This window comes from Coenobita brevimanus, chromosome 70 (genome assembly GCF_032717465.1).
Source record: "Coenobita brevimanus isolate Jiangsu-jjx chromosome 70, ASM3271746v2, whole genome shotgun sequence".
Taxonomy (NCBI): Eukaryota; Metazoa; Arthropoda; class Malacostraca; order Decapoda; family Coenobitidae; genus Coenobita; species Coenobita brevimanus.
This window is the reverse complement of record NC_137023.1, coordinates 9,833,048-9,856,293: the sequence shown is the minus strand read 5'-3', so window position 1 is coordinate 9,856,293 and position 23,246 is coordinate 9,833,048. Positions and strand designations below refer to the sequence as shown.

Genomic DNA, 23,246 nt, shown 5'->3' with positions numbered 1-23,246 from the left:
TATTCACAGGCCTTTTGATAACATTTAGCGTAATGTTAGCGCTTATTTACGTAGTGAGTGAACTCGCTGTGACTGTTGTTTCAACTCGTATTGTGTTTTTTCTACTTACATAATACTTTTCTAATATTATTATACACTTTTCAACTTTATAGAACTGTTTTGAGATTATTTCAGGCCTTACGTAAATATATAGCGTAATAATAGCACATAATAACACACACGGTGAAGTCGCTATGACAACTATTTCAACTTACAACCTATTTTTGTACTTATATAATAATTCTCCACTAACATTGCACATGTTTACACTTGATATAATTGATATCACATAATTTCTGAACTTACGGTGGAACTGAGCGTCATATTTGCACGTACTTATACAGGGAGTGTTATCGCGATATCATTTGTTTCATCTTACACTAGTATTCAACTTATAAAATACCTTACTACTAACATTACAACAAATTCCACTGTATATAATTCCTATCACATACTTACTGACCAGAATGTGGGTGTACTCGTGACATCAATTATTACAACTTACACTATTGTTCAACTTATACGTTTTATTCATGCTAACATTGCACCCGTTTCCACTTTATTTCCTTGCTATCACATATTTACTGACCAGATTTACACAGTGGGTGTAGTTTTGATATCAATTCTTTCCACTTACACTAATTCTCAACTTATACATTACTTTTCTGAAAAAATAACACCCGTTTCAACTTTATATTTGACTTAGCACCTACTGACTGGCCTTACCATTATAATGAGCGTCATTTCGCCTTGCCACACAGTTTCAGTAGTGTAGGAAATTATGGTACTCCTTGAAACAAGGCTGAAGGCACAATGCAACATTGCACTCGACACACTCGTATCTCGTGTCTTTTCTCTGAGTGGATGGTCTGACTATCGAGTGCTTACATACATGGCAGCGACGCTGGGGTTTACGACGGTTTGGGTCGGAAGGGATTGCGCTGGGATAGTGGCGTCCTGCAAGACGTAGGGGAGTCTGAGCAGCCATGGGGGTGCAGGTGCGGTGTGTGGGTCTGTCCTGGGCATGCTTGGCGATTATTTCACGTGTCAGCTCCCTCACAAACCCCTCAAAGGTCTCGGATACTCCAGTGGTCATTGCGTGCAGGTAGTGGGCGTTCAGGACCGTGATGTCGAGCAAGTGGAAAAAGAGTTTCTTGTACCACTTCATCGTGGTCCTGGCACAGTCAACACTTGAAATCATCGAGTCTGACTGATCAACTTGCCTCATGTTCAGATTATAGGCAAGTACAGACTCTGGTTTCCATACGTTGCGCCTCCTCTCGCTACGGTGATCCACGGAGTCTGTGCGGTGCATCAGGGGGCTGTGAACAGTTGATAGGAGGCAAACTTCCCTGTTGTGGTTCCACAGGGTTGCAAGGATGTTATTGGCCTGGAAGAAAACCACCTCGTTCTTGTCAAGTTTCCTCCCTATCTTGACCATATGGCGGCGGTTTCTCTTGACTGTACCACAGACTCCGGTGTCGTGTTGGTGGAGGAACCTAGCGAGAAGAGGGCTAGTGTACCAGTTGTCCAGGTACAACACATGACCACGATAAAGGTACTCTTCTATCATTGTCTTCACCACGGCCCCAGAGAGTCCTATACTCCGATCTTCTATTATATCTTTTTTTTTTTTTTTTTTTTAATGCGAGGAAGAAGGAACCAAAGGCCATGAGCCCGCAGTAACAGTTCCCTCCAAGAGAAAAACAAAATACAATAGAGAGCCAAATTCAAGATCCGATCATTTTGAGATGCCTGGACACACTACGTTTGAAAGACTGGAGATCATAGGCAGCAGGAAATACAGACAGAGGGAGACAGTTCCAGAGCTGACCTGTTGCATAAATGAAAGACTGGGAGTAACGGTTAACTCTTGCATTAGAGAGTTGGACAGAAAAGGGATGAGAGTTTACTGCCAGACGGGTGCTACGCACCCGTCGTAGAGGTGGAGGAATGCAAGCAGACAGTTCAGAGGAGCAGTGACCATTAAAGTAGCGATAGAAAAGAGATAAAGATGCAACAGTGCGGCGAAGAGACAGAGGTTGAAGGGAGTCAGTAAGAGGAGGAGAGTTAATGAGACGAAAAGCCTTTGACTCCACCCTATTGAGAAGAGCTGAATGTGGGGAGCCTCCCCACACATGAGAGTTGTACTCCACACAGGGGCGGATAAAACCCCTGTATAGAGTCAACAATTGTGCAGGGGTAAAGAAAGAGCGGAGTCGGCTTAGCACACCCAATCTCTTGGAAGCAGATTTTACAAGAGATGCAATATGATCTTTCCATTAAAAGTCCCTAGTAAATGAAACCCCAAGCATGTTCAAGGATGATGCAGGATTAAGCTGAATATTATTAAACATTAGTGGGTATACCTGTGGAAGATTTTGTCGGGTTGATAGGTGTAAGAACTGAGTCTTAGATGCATTAAAGACAACCATATTATTTTTACCCCAGTCAGAGATATGAGCCAAGTCAGACATTAGGTGTGCCATAGCCTCATCCCTTGTTTCTTGAAGTAACTGTTGAGATGGGCGTTGCGGGAACCGAATGGAAAGGTGAAGGGTGGAGTCATCAGCGTATGAGTGGATAGGGTTAGATGTACAGCTTAGAAGATCATTGATGAACAAAAGGAAGAGAGTTGGTGATAGGACAGAGCCCTGAGGAACACCACAGTTGATAGATCTAGGAGAAGAACGATGGCCATCTACAACAGCAGCTATAGAACGACCAGAAAGGAAGTTAGCGATGAAGGCACAGATAGAAGGATAGAAACCGTAGGAGGGCAGTTTGGAAATTAAAGATTTATGCCAGACTCGATCGAAAGCCTTTGAGATGTCAAGTGCAATGGCAAAGCTTTCGCCAAAGTCCCGAAAGGAGGATGACCAGGAGTCTGAAAGGTAGGTGAGAAGATCGCCAGTGGAGCGTCCCTGACGGAACCCATACTGACGATCGGAAAGAAGGTTGTGATAGGAAAGATGCCTTAAAATTTTTCTATTAAGAATTGACTGTGCGCCCGTGTACAAGACTATGTCTTGCACATAACCAGTCTTACACTCACACATAACAAAGATCTTGAACCCGAAACGGTGTCTCTTGCTGGGTATGTACTGCCTAAAGGAAATATTGCCTCTCCACAACACAAGACTCTCGTCTATGACGAGGTCTCTGTAGGGATAAAATGAGGAGCAGAACATTTGCCGTAAATGATCAAATACCAGCCTAATTCTCCTCATTATATCGGTGTTATTTGCATTGGCTGGATCTTCTGCATCAAAAAAGTGGAGGCGGCCGAGAATATACTGAAATCGGTTACGACTCATCACCTTTCCAAAGAAAGGTGTGAGGATGATTGGGTCAGTTGTCCAGTAGGCAGGAATTTGGTTTTTCCTTACCACACCCATCAAGATAACCAGGGCCAAAAATAGGAACATCTCTGAAATTGTCACGGGATAGTCATACTGTTGGGAATGCCTGCTCGTGATTCCCAAACGTTCACTTTCACGGCGCTGTGATTGTGAAAAAAATTAGTTTGTTCAACTATGCGCCCCACAAACGCCTCACCAAAGAACAAGTTGAAAAAATCCACCCGTGACAAACCTGCATTTACACCTGGAGCCGTGCAACCTGACCGCCACTCCTCAGTGAAAGGGTGAATGATGGGAGTAAAATTACTCCCATCTTCCCAGTTCCACGTGACACCACCGTCTCCAGCCACATCACCATCATCCCCTTCGTCAGGGTGGGGAGGTGAGGGTGGTGGGGGAGGTTGGGGAGGTGGAGAGCGGCGCCTCTCATCACTCGCACTTCTCTTCCCTCTCCCTTTTCCTTTACCCTTTTCCTTCTCTTTCTTTCCTTTCCTCACATCCTGGGGCTGTGGGGAGGAAGTTTGGGAATATTCAGGGGCGAAAGAAGTGCTGGGGAGTGACTCCACCTCCTCTCCCCTAGGCCTACGAGCACCACGTGCTCGAGCTGCCTCCCTCACACCACTTGCCCCTTCAACCCGCACTACCCCCACACCACTTTCACTTTCACCCCGCGCTGCCGCCACAACACTTTCCCTTTCTCCCAGCAATCCCACCACACCACTTGCCACTTCCCCAGACAAAGTACTTTCACCATACCTTATATTTCGTCTCACCCCACCTTCTGATCCTCGTGGTGATATTTTCTCTTTTCCCAACCACGTGGCGATATCACGTCCTAAGCCTCCGTCATCCTCATCGTCCTCATCCTCGTCCTCATCAGATTCGGGATGGAGAGATAGCTGTGCACGTGGTTGGGGAGCAGGCTGGCCTTCCCTTGCCTTACTGTATGTCACATACCGCGTTTTTCAGGGTGAAGGGACCTCCTCATCACTGCTACTCATTTCTTCCTCTGGCTGGACGTAATCGCAATCTACCACATCATCGTCGAGTGGAGAATCACTGTCTCCAGTGAAGGCTTCCAGGACGGATGCGATTTCCTCGTCTGAGAGACCTTTCCGCGCTATGTCTGACCTGGGTCACTGCTAGCGGGTGAGTGACCGAGACAAGGGCGAGTGCGGGTCACGCGGGGTCTAGGACGCTGCCCGCCTGGCGGCAGGTAGGGAAGGCTTGGGTACGAATCGAAAATCTCGCGCGAATTTTGAAAATTGTGGAAATTATGAACCTTGCAATTGCAGGACGTTGAAGTACGTCGACGGGATTAGCTGTGACATAACGTGAGGACGTAGAAGTACGTCGACGGGACGCCGCGGGTTAAGGTCTCAGTTACTTACCCGGATCATGATACAATATAAGGTGCAACAAGAGCCAGGGAAAAATGAGAATAAAATACACTTCCAACATAATGGCTGAATCTCCAGATGGACACTCAATATGGTCTTGTCATCTGAAATAATCTGCCACCTTTTGTAAATAGGAACCATGCACAGTTGCTTCATTTCTCTCCAATAATATAACGTTTATAATTTAAGGCTGCAAAAATATATTCTACAATGGTTCGTGGCAGTAAATATACTCTTATTCTTGTATGGTAGGATAACGGTTGAGGAGAAATATTAATGGTAGGTGGGGGTGCCCATCATCCACCCACTTAGTGTAGCGGTACTCTGTTATTAGGGTAGCTCTACATTAAGTGGCAGGCCAAAGTAGTTCCTATAAACCAGGAAAGCATTTACAACGCTGGGTGGTAACCTTACAATCAACCAACACGTGTTCCCTACGTGGCAACTAGTGGGTTGGCGGAGAGTTAGTGCCCCTCCCCGGAAAACAACTAACTAAAAATACGAACAAGAAGCCTCAGACCAGGACTGACCAAAAGGTGACGACTAAAGACCGAACAAAGAACATGGTACGGATTGCGACGTGGATGTAAGGGGTGCAAATGACGAGGTGAAAGAGACTGTCCAGGTACTTGAGGGTGCGGAAGTGGATTTATGTGGATTAACTGAAACTAAATGGAGAGGTGAGAGTATGAGAGAATGGGACTATGGATGGCGTATATGAGTGGGAGTAGGTGAGAACGAGAGGGCAAAAGAAAAAGTGTGTATTGTTGTGAGTAACAGATGGAAGGGGAATATACGAGAGTATGGATCAGCTGGCTCAAGGATTGTGTGGGTAAGATTGAAAGTTGGACTACAAATGTGTGTGTATGTCCCAACGCAAGATCGTGCAAGCAGAGTGCGAGAAGAGTTCTGGACAAATGGGTAAGCATGCACGGAAAAGTTTGAAAGGAATAAGAGTGTTTTTGACTGAAGATATAAACAGAAAAGTTGGGAATGTGAAGGTGGATGGAGTATTTGGTCAGTGGGGTGTGCCTGCAGAGATGGATGAGAATGGCAGTGCTTTAGTGGACATTTGTGCCAGAAGGAGGTTGATGATAGCCAATACCCTCTTCAGACACAAAATGATCCTTAGGTATACGTGGCAAGTGATGAGAAGAGTGGGTGGTGAACTGAATGAATGGAGGACAATAATTGATTATGTGTGTATGGATGAGAGAATGAGTAGGTATGTAATGGATTTTAGAGCATTCAGAGTTTGGGGGAGTGGATTTTCTGACCACCACTTGGTGGTGGTGAAAGTCAATATTCAAGTGCAATGGAGGAATAGGAGGGAAGGACAGGAGGAAGTACTCCATACAACAAGGGTAGAAATCTTACAAGAGGATGAAAAACGGGCAGAATATAAAAGAGAAATGGAGGAGCAACTGGGTAAATATGTAATGGTAAGAATTTTTATCCCACCGGTTGACACCAGTGTAACGCTAGAGATTTATAATCTTGCCGGTTGTTGGTACTGGTCAACTTACCCATTGATAATATAGATTGTACTCGACTTAGTCTCCCCTCCTTGGTTAATAGAAAAAAAAATTCACTTTAATAAAACAAAAGGAGGGAGGGGGTGGTGTTTTGACTTGGTATGGTAGATGATAATTGTTTAAGAAAATTTTGGTAGCGTTTGTAGTTTTTGGCCGAGCCTAGATTTAGTCAGTACCACAGGTGGTCGTCGTTCCCTCAGCGAAGGAATCTTGAATTGGAAGGGGAGTGAATTAGGCATGAGGACTTAATTCCCTTGATTAGGTACACCAAGAAAGATGATATATACTTTACTCTACTTTAATAACTTTATGCTGGTTTTCAAAAAAAGACATTTTTAATTACATGACCCTTTGTCATATGAAAGGAGATTGTACATTAAAACCATGGTTTGGGTGATCATTCCTCCAACATTGTCACCAGGCGAAAACAATTTGGTACATACAAGCGATTTCTGAGGTCATTGTACCTTACTTTCTTTTTGTCAGTTATTCTTGGGCTCGACAATAGCCTCAAGACGGGGACCTTTTTACGAGCCTGGGTTGTCTTTTCGGGCTGGCATAGCCTCGAACCAATAAAAATAGTTACTCGTATTCTATTTCGTCCGAATAGTATACTCTCATCATGTAATTCTCGATAATCCACAAACACTTTCAATTCATAATTATTAATAGTTCATAATCATCATTACTACATAATCACCAAAAATGCATAATCACTCGGGCTTGTGTAGCCTCGAGGTACAATTCAAAAATTGCATAATCACCAAGAATACATAATCACTCGGGCTTGTTTAGCCTCGAGGTACAATTCAAAATTACATTATGGCTCACAACCACTAAGTTCCCTTCCACGCTCCTAATTTCCTAACATTAATTTAAGAGAAAGAAAACGGTTAATGGATTTGAATTTCGCCTTTCCGTTACCAGATCACATCACTTTTAAATTTCTATTCCTTATTTACAAAAAAAAGTTCACTTGATAGATCAATGATACTATTTCAATTACATTTGGTTTATAAAATAATTCATGGGTAGTGTAAGTGTGTATGCAGACTAGTCTATGGACAATACCACGGGAAGGCCTCGTGCTCACACTGACGTCGCCGGTGTCTGGGGACTGAACCAACGTCCATTATACACGATGTCTGGGCAACAAGTCTACGTTAAGCTTTCAACAATATTACTTCATATGGTCCATGCCAAGTAAGGATTAAACAATGAAAAAGAGGGGGGGGAAAGGAGAAATGTGGACACCTCACCTGAACCAACATCCATTATACACGACATCTGGGCAACAAGTGCGGCTTCCTGGGTACGCTTGGGAGGCCACTGCTAGGTCAAATGAGGTGGTGTTTTTGAAATATGGTGGGTTTCAATTCTCTTCACAATTTATTTAGCAGTATATACATGACGCCAGGACTTTTGATTGGATTGGGGAAAATTTGGAATTCAATCCTTACTTAATTTAGATACTGATTTTACCACTATCCCACCTTGAATTTTGGGGCAGCTTATGCCATCTAGTGACGGCTAAGGCAAACGGGACCATTAAATCCTCACAAATGACATTATTTAGGCCTTTTTGACTGTTAATCTCACATATTTGGGTTCTAGCAGCTTCATTAGTAAACATTTCACAACTAGGACACGGAAAGAATTGTATACTCATCATTATTCTGTTTAACCCTTTAACCGCGGGTATTGTTTTGGTCTGACTGTCCTCTCCCGCGGGGGTTTCAGCCAAATGTAAACAAACCTTTAAACCTTAATAACTCTGCACAGAATAAAGCTAGAGAAAAAAATAAGGTACCATTAGAAAGTACTAACCTTCAGCTTTCCATTGATGTAGGTTTCATGACTTTGTTGACTTTCACAGGACGGGCAGTGCCGTTAGAAGTGAGGGGTGTAAAATCACTATTTTTCGCTCACACATCATTACCTTCGCTCATACACCATTACCAAATGCCAACCTCATTCTGATAATAATACTATAAACATATATGAACACTGCACATACGATAAACACCCACTCTGTGTTCACTGAGGCAGGTAAAAGGCACTGTAATTGCCTGCACTTCACTGCCACATCAGCGGTGTTGTAATCACTATTTTTCGCTCACACACCATTACCAAATGCCAACCTCATTCTGATAATAATACTATAAACATATATGAACACTGCACATACGATAAACACCCACTCTGTGTTCACTGAGGCAGGTAAAAGGCACTGTAATTGCCTGCACTTCACTGCCACATCAGCGGTGTTGTAATCACTATTTTTCGCTCACACACCATTACCAAATGCCAGTCACATTCTGATAATAATACTATAAACATATATGAACACTGCACATACGATAAACACCCACTCTGTGTTCACTGAGACAGGTAAAAGGCACTGTAATTGCCTGCACTTCACTGCCACATCAACATGTGTTGTCACTCACACAGCTGGACAGATACTGATGCGCACTTGGTCAGGGGTGGGGTGGGGGGCCCAGGGGGTGGGAGGTGGGGCCCCAGGGGGGAAAGAGGGAGGTGGGGGTCGGCTGGAGTGAAAGAACTTAATAGCTACTCTCCCTTGAAACAATTGGCGCACGGAAAAAATGCGGGGTATTCAAAATATTCACAAACATTCGAGAATGACACCCGCGGTTTGGTCCAGTTTTTGCAACGTCATTCTGGAATGACACCCGCGGTTAAAGGGTTAAGGTTTAAACTCGGCACCCAATAATGACACACAAAGGAGGGGAAAAGCTGCGCGCATCTGTTATTCATTACTCGACCAGATGGAGGAATTCCCGTAGCTCAACATCCACAATTACATCACCCAATGCATAGATACAGAGATACATACATATAAAAATAAAGTTAACCCTACATCAATCATTAACATATGAATTACTGCTTAGGACAGGAATTTATAGACTAGTATTCAGGTTACACCCTATCTAACTTAAAAATCACAGTACCTCTAAACACATACATGAATATTAAATTTGTGGCACTACAAATATGATTTGGAGTAGATGAGGAAGGTGGAACGTGTGTGCAAATAATTCACAGAAGAAATCTGCACAGCATGTGAGGTGGTGTGTGGGGTGAAGAGAAGATGAAAGGGGTGCAGGGAACAGCATAGTGGAATGAAGAGGTGAGGCAAGCTGTGGCACAAATGAAGAAAGCACATAGTAAGTGGATGGGAAGCAGAGGCATGTAAGAAGGTGAGAGACGGAAGAAAGAGTTATATGTAGTGAGGAAGAGAGAGGTGAAAAGATTAGTAAGGGAGAGTATGAAGAGAGTGGATGAGGAATTTGGAAGGAATTTGAGCGTAAAATAGAGGAAATGTAAGAAAATATTTTGGAAGGAGGTAACGAGAGTTTGACAGGGTGATAATGAAGTTAGTAGAGGAGTGAAAGATAAAAATGGTAGATTGTAGTGGAAAAGGGAGAAAAAGTGAGCAGATGGACAGAACACTTTAAGGAATTGTTGAATGTAAAAAATGAAAGTAATGCGAGTATAAGTGGCTGGGGAATGACTGGGAGAAGAAGGGAGGTGAGAAGGGGGAAACGATCAGTAGGATGGAAGTTGTGGAAGTAATGAAAGATGAAATGGGGAAAGCCCTAGGAATTGATGGAGTGTGTGGTGAAATGCTGAAGCATGGGGGAGAGATAGCAGTAGAATGGATATGGAAGATGTGCAGATTGGCCTAGGAAGAAGGTAGAGTCCCCGAGGATTGGAAGTCAGGTATAATTTTCCCATGTACAAAGGAAAAGGGGGAAAAGAAGTGTGTGGTAATCATAGGGGCATTTGTCTTAGTGTAACAGGAAAAGTATATGGTAGGATACTTATTAGCACCCTAATAACAGAGGAATTAGTAGGAGAAGGACAGGGAGGTTTTAGGAGGGGAAGAGGTTATGTAGATCAGATATTCATCCTTAGGTCTTCGGTGGAAAAGTTTCTAGAGAAGGGAAAGAAGTTGTATGCGGCTTTCTTGGATTTGGAGAAAGCATAATTATGACAGAGTGGATAGACAAGGAATGTGGAAAATATTAAGAATAAGTGGAATAAATGGGAAGTTGTTGAATGCCGTGAAGGGTATGTATGAGGGTGCTAAAGTTGCAGTGTGTGTGAGTAGTTAACTAAATGAATTTTTCTATTTGAATGTTGGACTGAAACAGAGATGTGTCATGTCTTCATCGTTGTTCAATCTGTATATGGATGGGGTTATAAAAGAGGTACAAGGGAGGGCAGTGGACGATGAAGCGGTCCTAAAGAGAGAGGGCAGCATTTGGAAACACCTTGTACTGTTGTTTGCGGATAACGCTACATTGTTAAGAGAAGACGAAGGGGAACTGCAAGGCTTGGTAAATGAGTTTGGGAGAGTGTGTAAGAAACGGAATCTAGAGGTGAATGTAGGGAAGAGTAAAGTTATGGTCTTCAAGAGAAATGACATCAGTGAATGTAAAATGAGGTTGGATGATGAGGAAATGGAAACTGTGAGTGCATTTAAGTACTTGTATAGTGTGATGAGTAAGGATGGAAATTTCCAGAATGGAGTGCTTGAAAAGGTGCAACAAAGAAGAAAGGTTGCTGGTTCTTTGAATGCAGTGATAAGAAATGGGGAAGTGAGCATGGAAGTAAAAAAGTCACTGCATGACAGTATTGTGATACTAACTCTAACGTATGGAAGTGAAGCCTGGATCTTAATGGAAGGACAGAAGTCAAGAGTGAGAGCAGTGGAAATGAGTTATTTGAGAGGAGCATGTGGAGTCACATGGAGAGACTGATTGACAAATGAGGAAGTGAAGGAGCGTTGTGGTGTGGATTTGGATGTGATAGAAAGCGTTAGAAGAAGTACGCTGAGGAGGTTTGGCCATGTGGAGAGGATGGAGAGCGAGAGACTAAGGAGGAGAGTGTATGGGAGTGAAGTGGAGAGGTGGTGAGGAAGGCGAAGGCAGAGGATGGGATGGAGTGGATAGTTATATGAGAGGGGGGTGTGAGCTAGGGGGAGGGCAGTGAAATGGCGGGAGATAGGACGACATGAAGGCGATTTGTTTATGACCATCCCTTGCATGATTAAGGCGTCTGAGAATAGATAGATAGATACTTGTACTTGAACGCAATTGGAAAAAATAATAATAACGGAAACGATTATATTTAGGCAAGGAAGAGATGAAGAGCTTTAGTTCTTGGAACAAAAGTGATAAGGGAGCTGATTTTCATACCTTGCGTGTGCTCTCGGTGTCAGACATTCGAAATGAACTTATGCACAGACAAAAGAGAGACGGAAATTCAGAAAACATAATGTTACCAGATTGAAGACGGAAGAACTACGAAGTTTTCTGAGTAAGAGGAGGCGCAATGCTCACACACTGCTAGAAGTGACTAAAGATAGGGACAGATGGATGAATTATATCAGGACCACTGCAGGATCCTCCGCCATTCAGGCAAAGGTACACATCTACTGTCTTTAAACTGCTATGTGTAAATCTACATTCAAGACGATCCTATGTTGTTCAGCTCTATAAACATCAGATGACACAATGAGGGAGCAGTTTGATTATAAACATTTTATGCGTGCATTATAATCATTTAGACAAATGCTTTGAGCTGCCCAAATACTGGAGTTCTGCTATTGCTAGCGCATCACAGCGTGCCATTCTATAGACTATAAATTGTTTGACTGAAAAAGTGTTAACAACCTTTAATTTTGAACTACACCTATACAAGCATTTTTTTTTTTTTAACAAGATCATTTTCCTGTTAGCCATGGAGGTGAGTGCAGTGTCACAGCGGACTTATGTTGGGTCATTCTATCTTGTACCGTGGTCGCTGGGCTACGTGATTCTACCTGGTATAGCCTACCTGGTGAGGCCCTGGAGGTGGTTGCAGGCAGCCTTTTCACTGCCACTCCTTTCCACTATCGTTTACTACTGGTGAGTGAAGTTGTTGTATTTACCCGATCCATATCCTGAGGAAAATGGCTGAACGAACTTCAATTGCAAATCAGTTTGTCTGTGAACAGAATGTGTTAAATTCTTGTACGAGTATAGCTAAGCTGTCGCCTCCTGTAATGCTCACAGTTGCTTCATAACCAACTTAAAGAATCTGGAGCCTTGCATACACCATCACACTCTCAGTTTCAGGATATGGCTGTGTGTTGCCATGGCTATGAAGCCGCCATCGTGTACAGTCGTTAATGAATGGCCCTAACAATTAATAATAACAAATATTGAACAGAATTTGTGGCTATAATGTCAAGCTAATGCAACATTGCTATGTAGGATGCTGCCAGAATCACCCCGGTGGCTGATCCTAAATGGGAACTACAACAAAGCGCTGGAGCTGCTGAAGCAGGCAGCAGCCATCAACCGCACAACCCTGCCATCACACCACGCCTTAATCAAAGCCATGGAAAACATCAAACACAAGGTAAAAACATTGTCTCTCTTGTCAACATTCTGGACATGTGAGTGACAGAGATGTTTTCTCCTAGTGGCACTGTTATAACCAGACCAATGTACTGTCTGGTCATAAAAACTTCCCTTACCCCCCTTCCAATCCCTGGAAAGGTGGATGATGGACTTTACGAATACAGTTAGCCCTCATTCAGACAAGACAGTGGCCACGAAATCATAATGGACACTATCAGATTCAAGGTACTTGTAAACACTCTTATCAACGACATGAACACATCATGACACAAGACACTAGCGCAGAATCTTGAATAATGTTACGGACAACATCTAACAACATACATAAGGTACTAATATATACACTCTCATAAAAGCCATGATCAGTGATAGACACTAGATACCAACATATGTCCTCTTACCAATAGTATGACCCACTCCAGACACATGGTACTGTAATGACATGGACATTATCAGACACAAGACAGTGTAGTAACCTAGACACTATATTGATCGATACAAGTACTCCTCACTTAACGATGAGGTTGTACTGAACAAGAAATAATATAACGACAACTGAACACGCAGAACGGCGTCGGTGGGTATATACTACAGTTGGTGGCAAGACTAGAGCCTGCTTTGCAGTACTTTCACATAAGGCAAGTACACACCACCATACTTAAGTTCATAGCACCTAACAAGAATATACTGCCACTGGAAGCCACTGTACATAAATTTTTAGTCTGGAGTATAATGAAAATATCACTGTGAAACCTCTCCAAGTCTGAGTACCAGGAAAAGCTGTCATCACTGCCCCCTTTGAGACTGAAGGACAGTGGTTGTTTGATGACTGCTCAGTTGTCCTCACTCCCGTCATTGGCGTGAATGCTCTAAAAAAAACAACACAGGGTGAAAAATGTGGAGTTCTATGCATGGTCGTCATGATGACTGAAAAACTGAGGATTAAGATATTCTAGAAGCACATGACGCATAAATTTATGTTTCTCTGAGGCATCGTTATATGACCATCGATGACCGAAAAAAGGGTCTCACCAAATTGGGAAAGTTAAGTTAAAATAACACTAACCAGATCATCTTCCAACAAAAGAGATCTATACTAATATGGACAACATTAGAAACAAAACAACTTTTTGTATAAGCTTTGGGCACTGGTACAAAATATTTAGAGCAGTAGTGCCCAAACTTCAGGTCTCATCCCAAATGAGGGTCACAAAGATGTCCCTCAAGACTGAGAGAAGGTCTTCGAAATACAAAACAAATGAAATCTTCGATAGCCACATCAACCCCAACTTTATTCATCACCCCGGCATGTTCAAAAAGGTTTCCTTTGTCTTTGAACACATTTCTCAGCCAATACAATAAAGTGATGTCAAACACAGATTTGGGAATTCCACGGGCCATGGTTTTCAACGAGCTGTTATATAGCGCCAGGAAGGATGAAAGGATCTGTTAAAATAACAATGCTCTATCTGCCCATCTTCACTGGTCCCAGAGGAATTTAAAATTCACTAATAGCAGGCACACCAATGAGCATCACTACTAATATACAATGTGTGTGTGTGTGTGTGTGTGTGTGTGTGTGTGTGTGTGTGTGTGTGTGTGTTATGCAGCTCTTTGCTGATTTAAGCAGGATATTTGGCTTAAATCGCCCAGAATTAACCAATAGGGGGTGGCTCCATGTTGAATTTCACTCATGACCACCCAACATTTATCCATATGTGGGCACGTTCTTGTGTTTTAATTTGTTTGATAATCAGGCTTTGCATCAAAAGAAGGCATCGCTTTATGGGAAGCAGAAAAAAAAAAATGCCATCGTTTTTTACCATGAAATGAAATTGATGCTTCAATAACTAGCTTGATTATACATTCAACAGCTTGCGAGTGGCAGAGAAAGCTAGTGATATGAAATCGATATATGTCTTCTGAAGGCTAAAAGGCTCGTCCTGTAGCACGGTAATTTTTCGTCTGGTATGACTTTCCATACAGAAGGCTCCAAACGAAGTTCATTGCACCGTACGGATCAGTAGTCAGTGGCATCAAAGTTAATCTCAAGTAGAGTACTGTGAAATGCCTCTTCGAAGAAATATTAGTAAATGATGGTCTAGCCACCCAGAACTGTTTCTCTTTGGAACCTGCGTCTCCAGATTGGTTTCTCCCAAAACTTGACCTAAAGCAGTTCAAGTCCAACTCTTACAAACTATTTATGAACGGAGGACACCTGTAGTCTGGTATATGGATTTGTTCAAAATTTGTTTCCCTCCTCTGTTTATCTGGAGAGAGAGAGAGAGAGACAGACAGACAGACAGACAGACAGAAGTACAGCCCGTTCTCGAATTCGTGGACATTCACCCACTAGCATGGCCAGCAGAATACTTAATGTGGGCGAAGAAAGCATTGCGACTGATTATCTTACTGACAATGTCACGACGATGATCAAGCAGATATCTAAAAGCTTCCATTAATGGCGAGGACCATCAACGCCTGATGGCACTGATTTACTTACAAACCAGACTGGTTCATAAATTTTTACAACATACCCAAGTAGTGTAAATAAGGTAACTTAAGTCCCTTGGTTATAGTATCCAGCCTCATCATTCTACAAGCAGTTGCTAACCGGCCACAGTGGGCTAAGTTAGAGGACCAGGACAGAGTTTTCCCAGATCTTCACCACATTAACCATTAGTAACTGCTCCATACATTCGATACATATACTTCTGTTCAGTACTCGTCTGAGATATATACATCTGTGGCAGTACAGGACCAGGTTTTGGCTCAAAATCTATGACAATCATATTGCATACCCTTAGGAAACTGCTAACAGGTCCTCGTAATGTCCTGGGTCCATGCGTCACCCCATGAAGCATGGTGAACGGGTTCCAATAAGGTAGTAAACTGATGAACACTGCAAATATTTCTTAAAATGTTGCTCTAGTAATCTTACAATCCTTCCCATTACCAGTGTTAACGGCAGTTAGATCTCACCCAAGTGCAATAACTTTCTCTTAACCCGTCACGTCCCGAGGTTTTCCGCACCTCTGACATCCCCCAGTCCCGAGGTATTTTCGAAATTTTTTTTTTTGGTTAAAACCTTCGCTTTTGGTGAGAAACATCGAAAATTCATAGAGAAATCGCTCACCTGAGGTTTAAAGTGCCCAATCCAGGTAGGAGTTCCTCCTTACCTGAGTGGGTTTTCTAACATGCTGGCACAAAGAAAACGAGTTCTATGGGAGGGTAACTATTTTATCCACTGATAAACGGTATTTATTTATTTACTTGGTACGAATGTATATGTAGTATGACAGTATATTGGTTTTCAAGCAGTAGTAAAGGCATTATAAGCATTGTTTCACTCACTAACTAATCACCATACCTGACCTATTTTTGCCACACTACCTGATCATTATTTCTGGCTGTTTCTTCTTCTAATGCTATGTAAACATTGTCCTCCACATTGTCATCGATTGGGGAATCACTCTGGCCCTGAATAACTTTACTAGCCAGGTCACTGGTAACAGGTCCTTTGCCAAGACAATGGCGTGAGGGGGGGGGAGGTTATGCAGTGTAAGGCATTGTCCCTGCTTGGTATCTTGTACAGGAATAGAGGAAGGTGTCCCGTGTATACATACGAAAAATCACGTGCGAAAATTGAAAATTGTGCAAATTAGCGACCTTGCAATTGCACGACGTACTGGTACATCGCCGGGACTGGCAAATGCAAATCGTTGCAACGTACCCATACGTCGTCGGGACGGGGCGGGTTAATAAGTACTGTATAAAGGGAGTTCCCAGTAAATCCTCTCTGCAACAGCAACAGTTTTACTCAGGTTGGAGTAACATGACCATTCACCACTGCAAGTTGAACCTAGTTCATCTGTGAGAGGAGTGCTTATCTTTTAATCTTGTGGAGTAAACTTTATTTCACCTTCTTTCCATAACGCATGTAAAGTAATTTCTACAGTCAGAATATAATCCAAGACTTGTTGCCGGTACTGAGCTATCAGTTGTTGACAGGTACTCCCAAAACCTCCCCTCTCGTCTGATTTTGTGATCTGCTACAGATCAATCACTGTGATCAATTTCCCCAAGATCTTGAAATACAGCTCCATGTTCGATCTGACAGACCTCATCTGCACACTCTTTTGCCACTGTTGGAAGCTTCATTCTCTTCTAGGGCAGATTCATTTCGGAGATTTTGCTTCAGGAAGAAAATGATTTGAGCCATTATCTGAATCAGTGACACTCTTTACATACATGAATGTTTGATCCACCAAAGTTTATAACAATGCAGAAACATGTTTCTGTTCTCTCCTTTTATTCTCTATCTTAATTCAGTTCTTCGATGCTGACACATCTAATGTTCCAGTTACCATCTTCCTACTAGTATTCTGGTCAATTTGGAATTCCTCTTCGTTTTCTAGGAACTTTCTTTTCCTTTTCACAGTGGCATGTGGAAAACTCAAGACATTTGCAGGAGGCTTTAATTATGAAACTCTCTCGGCATCTTCTCTGAATCTTTCCAATAACTCTCCATAAAGTTTGCATTCCTTTTCTCCCCTTTAGTGGCTTAAAGTGTTATGTTTCTGGAAGCATTCCTTGTTACGTGCGATGACCCGGTATTGATATGTGGGAATACTTTCCCTTTTTCCAAACTGCTTCCACATGTAATGACACGCTTGAGACAACATAATTTGCAAGAGGATTATTTTAAATTCCATACTGAGTAATTTGATGTCTTGTATGTAACACAGCTTTCCTTATAAGCAGAAATACATTCTGAGTCAACTTTCCATGGGGACCAGATGGTGGATTTGTAACACTCTTCCGTGTTCTCACTTTTGCTTTAGTTTTGCCTGATATCTTACTTGCTGCATTTATATAAGCAGTGATTAAGTCTGTGTTATTCAGATCTCATAGAAAGAAAACAACTGAATGATGCTTCAGTTACACCTGTGTTGCACCTGGAAAAATGTAAAAGAATTTAGGTATATGGAGCCTTTGGAAACCAGTGAAGATTATAAGAAGCAGAGAACAAGTTGTTATGAGTAGTTACTAATATGTTGTACCACCTTTTAAGCACCCATATCTAATGATGTAATTATAAAACTCATGTTTTTCATTCCCATGCTAATATTGCACATCACTCACACACTTCAGACACACCCCAGATATGCCACAGACGCACATTAACCTCGCCACCAATACCCTCCACCCTTGGTCACACCCTAAAAAACAGTTCTATGGCTTCAAGTTGTCATATTCCATCTGTCGAGAAGGTTCAGAGACCCACTGAGTGAGTGAGTGAGTGACAAGGACACACAATAATTGGCCATGCATATGATTGTGCTATTTCATTTATTTATTTACTTATACAGAAAATGTATAGGCTGTTATTTAAAAAAGCAATTATATTGCCAATGCACTAAAACTGAGGAAAAACCATAACTTATATGAGAAGTAAAAACTGTCAAGCAGAGCTCCCGGTAAGTCACTGGCACAAGCACGAGTACTTTCTAGACAGTAACTAATACTGAACTTTATCTTAACATCATTCACTTTATCATTTATTTTTTGCCCCATCAGAAACGTAGGAGCCCGTGGCTAGGCTGATTAGTCTCAACATTTGAGGCAAGGGTGACCAGCCTTTCTTGCACCGAACTATTATGTGAGCAATAAATACCAACTATCCTTCGGATGTAAAGACTTATCGATCCCACGCGGCTGAAGCACCTTACCCCACTAAATCACCAGGTGGCAGCTATATAGTTATCACGCAGTTCTGTAAATTATTTTCTAGCTTACAAGGCACCGTCTGGCTTGTCAATCAGTGTTAAGGCACATGAAAGCAGCACCACATCAAGTGAGTGAATGGTAGATGCCCTCACCTACCTATATTTGCCTTAACTGTGAAAAAAAGTTGATACGGTACCAGTAGGTTATATACGAGTATTTCGTAATCTGAAATGGTGTATTTCTGTACCAAGTCAGAATTTCCATTTATGGGGGTTAACCTTGAGAGGCACTTTGGATGGGACTTGAAATGTTCCAAACTTCTCAGAGACTGACAGACTTCCTTTGTTTTCACGAGTTTGGGTGACTGGGACTGGCACAGCTGCACTCTCAGAGGTGAGATGGCCTGACCATGGTGAGAAGAGAAGTGATGATTACACATACTACTTGCCTGGCAGCGACAGTGGTGTCCATCTTAGGTAGTTTGACTGTGGCAACTTTTGCTTTGCTTAGTTTCTTCTGTCAACAAGGTCACTCCGGTTGATATGCGTATAATGAAGGTGAGGACTCATTGGATTTTATCTCTCTTACTGTAGTTTACTTTCCTACTGAGATGAGAGATCTCGAAGAAAAAGAACTGTTCTACGCCAGACTTGATTCAGTTATGGAACATTGTCACTTGTGGGATACACTGTTGGTCTTGGACAACTCCGGTGCAGTCCTGGCATTAACAGGGAATGTGGTGGATCCAATAGCTCTGGAACAGGGCATTCTGGTAATTCTAAAATTTTGGATTTTGCAAAAACCTGTAATTGACCTGATCTTGAGTGGAGTTGGCTTTGCAGTATCAGAGGATTTGGTAAAAAGATTAACCACGTTCTTGTACGCAGTCATTGGAGAATTCTTCAGAATTACAAGCTTTTCAAGGGTACTGAGTTATCTGATATTGATAACAGAATTTGTTGCTCTCTAAGGATGCAAATCAAAGCTGAGAGAATTGAAAGCTTAGATACTGAAAACAGTACCGTCATTCGAAACTCAGGGATAAAAAGTGCTTATGAGTATAAAGTGGCAGTCTCGAATCAGTTTGGGGTGCTCAGTGTTGGATACCTTTGTGTTACTCGAGGAATATATGATGAATGTGATGGAGACCATCTCGCTGGGAATATTGGCTACAGTCATGGTGCCAGACTAGCTAGGCATCAGGAGCAGCACAGACTTCCATCTCGTCGGGTATGTTTTCCTCAAAAGGACATGATGGGGTACAGAAATCCCTTAGGAGGTAGGAGACTAGGAGATCATTTTCATGCAGATGACTGACCTGGTTATCGAGCTTTAAAGAAGGACCACTCCAGATCCGCCTTTCAGATCAGCTTTGCTCAGACAGTAGACTAAAGGATCCTGTCAAGGATGGAAGAGTATAGGGTTTGTTGAGCTAAGTGCCTTGAGATACATGGAAGCCCCCATTAACTGCTTTAGTCGGCTGCTGTGCAACGAGTAGCTGCTGTCCCACCAACTAATGATTGAACGTTTTTTCTATATGGAAACAGTAAGGCAGAGGCAAGGCTGAAAAGTGGTTGAGCAGCTGGAGTTTGTGCAATCCCTGTAGAACTGATCAAGACTGGGGGCAACACTATGATCCAGAGGTTATATGTGGTCACAGTAGCAATTGGTGAACTGGAATCATTCCTCCTGACTGGAAAAGGGGTTTGATCATCGTGTTTGGAAAGGGAGAGACCAATGTAACTATGGTAACTACCATGGTGTTACTATGCTCAGTGTGCCAGGCAACAGGTCTTCCTCACTTGCTCTTGATATATATATGGAATCATTTGCTAAAGTTTTGGAGGCCTGTGCAATCCAGATCCGTAAATAAGAAATAGAGTTGACCGGATTCTAGCCCTTAAAGTTCTCATGGAACATCATCATGAGTTTTGCCAAGGACATTTAACAACCTAAAAATAACTCATGAAGGCATTTGATACACTTTAGGAACTCCCATTACTTTGTGAGTCCTCACACGATTTATCCAGCTGATAGTTGGCCTGTATTCAGAATTAGTATTGTCAAATGTGTGTGTGTGTGTGTGGGAGAGAAGGGGAGACATCAGATTAATTTCCAGTAAAATTTAGAATGAGACTGGAATATGCCCTTACCCCCTCACTTTTAAACACTTTCATGGATGGTGTACTAAGCTGAGCTGTGGATTGAAGTCACTGTAGAATATCAGTTGGTAATATGAAGGTAACTGCCCTTGACTTTGCTGATCACGCACTTCTAGCAGAGTTGCGGGAGGGACTCATGAGTGCTCTCGAGGCTTTTCATGAGGAGGTGAAGCCACTGAGACTAATGGTCTCTTGGGCCAATGCCAAGGTCCAAGCATTCAATGGTTTGTAGCACTAAGTAGTTCAATCTGGTAAAGGAATTTTCATCATAGGATAAACGTCATCATAATAATATTAATTGTAGGTCAGATGATGAGACCTCCCGTCACACTGGTCTAGCTTATGGTGTCAAAGATTTACTTTATCTGAACATTAGCCATTGTTGATATTCATCCATAGAAGAACGAAAATCCACATCTTTAAGGCACTCGTGCTCCCTGCCAGTGAGGCATGAAGGCATGGACAGTAGACAGTGCTTTGGTGCAGAGAACTGACTCCTTTGGTACCAAGTGCTTTTGCAGGGTCATGAGATACCGCTGATATGACCAGATGTATAACAAGTGACTACAGCATAACACTGAATCTGGGCCTATTACACAGTTACTATATTAATGCCAGCTCCAGTTTTATGGGCGTTTGGACCAGGAAAATGTCTTTTTCAGGGCAAAAACGTATTTTTCAGGGAAAACACAGAATTTCATGGTACATCCTTCTAACAGTGAACTGGTACTCTACCTTCACAATAGATGAAATTATGGTTAAAACTAGTCAAATCCTCGCAAATTTAAGGTATTTTCTCTAATATGTGTAGGTAAATTGATTTAATTGTTTTCAGTTTGGTCTGATAAATAGTAATTATGTACTATAAGTTTTAATGTGAATGTGGATCAGAACATAAGATTTTCAACATATAAATTACTCGCACATAAATTATTTTTATGTAGAGAATGGTCAGTATATAACGTTCCTCATCTAACCTGCTGGGCTGTTACCACTGTGTTGCAGGAACGGCTTAGAATTATCAGTGTCTACCGTGCATCATTTATTTAGTTTCTACCTCTACTGCAAACCCATGCTCACAACTGCACATCCGAGTCACGTTAGCAACACATAAGGTACAATCATGTGTTTCTTGTGAAGTGCTATTTAAGAACCACCCTGGCACACATATATTCGTGTACCATGGATATTTAGTAGTATTCATTTGTGGATCAGGGCAACTTCGTGAATCTTCAGAGCAAAGTCCTTTCGCCTGCCCAGTGAAATGCCTTCTTGTATGCTCATGGCCGCAAAACCCATGACTGGAGTATGTCAATCGTTACTGTTAGGAAATACTTGAAGGGTCTGCATTGCAGGACAAATTTGTGTGAAGTTAGAGGGAGTGTGAGGTTATGCACTCTGTGGTGTTCGCCCCGACTGAGGTGGTGACTTTACTAAACTATATCAAATCAGCTAATTTCCAGTAAAACAAAAACCTTCTCCCCTCAGTGATGTATTACACTGCATAGTTACATTACATTTTTGAGAATTAATAGGCTTCATATTGAAGTTAAGGAGCTCAGTGATGTTGATGCGGATATGCTAGAATCCTTAAGGAGTTCTGCACTGAAATGGTTTGGTCATGCACAGAGAATAGAGAATGAAAGATTGATTGAGATATTGTGTGTGAATGAAGTTAGGAAAGATAAGGGGAGAAGGAAACCGGGGAGGAGGGAGAGGTGTGAGCTGAAGGGAAAGCAGCCTAATGGCAAATGACAGGGTGACAGAAGAGTGATTTGTTTATGTTCATCCCTTCTGGTATTTAGATAACACATACACAGATATGGAGGGAATTGTCATGTGTGCTAAATTAGTGAATCTTTCATGATCATTCATTAATATGATGGGCAGCAGCTGATGGGCTCCATTGCCACTGTAGGCCCTTGAACTAGGCTACAGTAATGAACAGAATGAACAATAAATACTCGGAATCACTTGAATTGCACGAGAGCACACCCATTGAGTAGCTTAGTGGTAGTAGTTGTAGTAGTAATGAAGTAACTATATTTTGTCTAGCAGAGCAAACCCTTCAACCACAGGCAAGCAATTGCTTCTACATGGCCATCCCGTGCAGTGAACTGAAGTTTCTTTACGGTGAACAGCGCCACATTACAGCAAGGCATGGGGAAGAGCGTGGAGGTTTGGTTACTGGATGGACGCTGCATAAACATCTCCCAGTTAAAAAGGAACACCATAGTAGGCTCGACATCACCCCGTTACTTGGTTTTATGATTACCACTCAGCACTGTCAATTGTTTTCTGGGTCACAGGAAACCACTAGTCCTGCAACTCAGTATAAAGCAACCTAAGAAACATGTAGACAGCACTATATAAGTGACTGGATGATGCTCGCCACCAACTGCCACACCACCCATTATGTGATATATTACTCTGTCATTTTTATTTATGCGAGTACTTTATAGCTTAACCACACCCAAATAGATAGATTGCTGGTGAAACTGTGCTGCAAAGGTGGTGGTCAATTGACATATGAGTGGACTGCATACTTGAAGGCATAAATATGATCCATAAATTGGGTAGC

General features: G+C 42.2%; 1 protein-coding gene across 1 annotated transcript in view; it reads left to right on the top strand.

Annotated features, from left to right (window-relative positions):
* LOC145406386 (solute carrier family 22 member 21-like) overlaps positions 1-23,246 on the top strand; it is a 78,398-nt gene that overhangs the window by 9,725 nt on the left and 45,427 nt on the right. Inside the window, exon 2 of the mRNA XM_080277551.1 lies at positions 12,624-12,771. Within this exon, the coding sequence (XP_080133677.1) occupies positions 12,624-12,771 (148 nt within the window). The remainder of the gene's footprint in view (positions 1-12,623; positions 12,772-23,246) is intronic.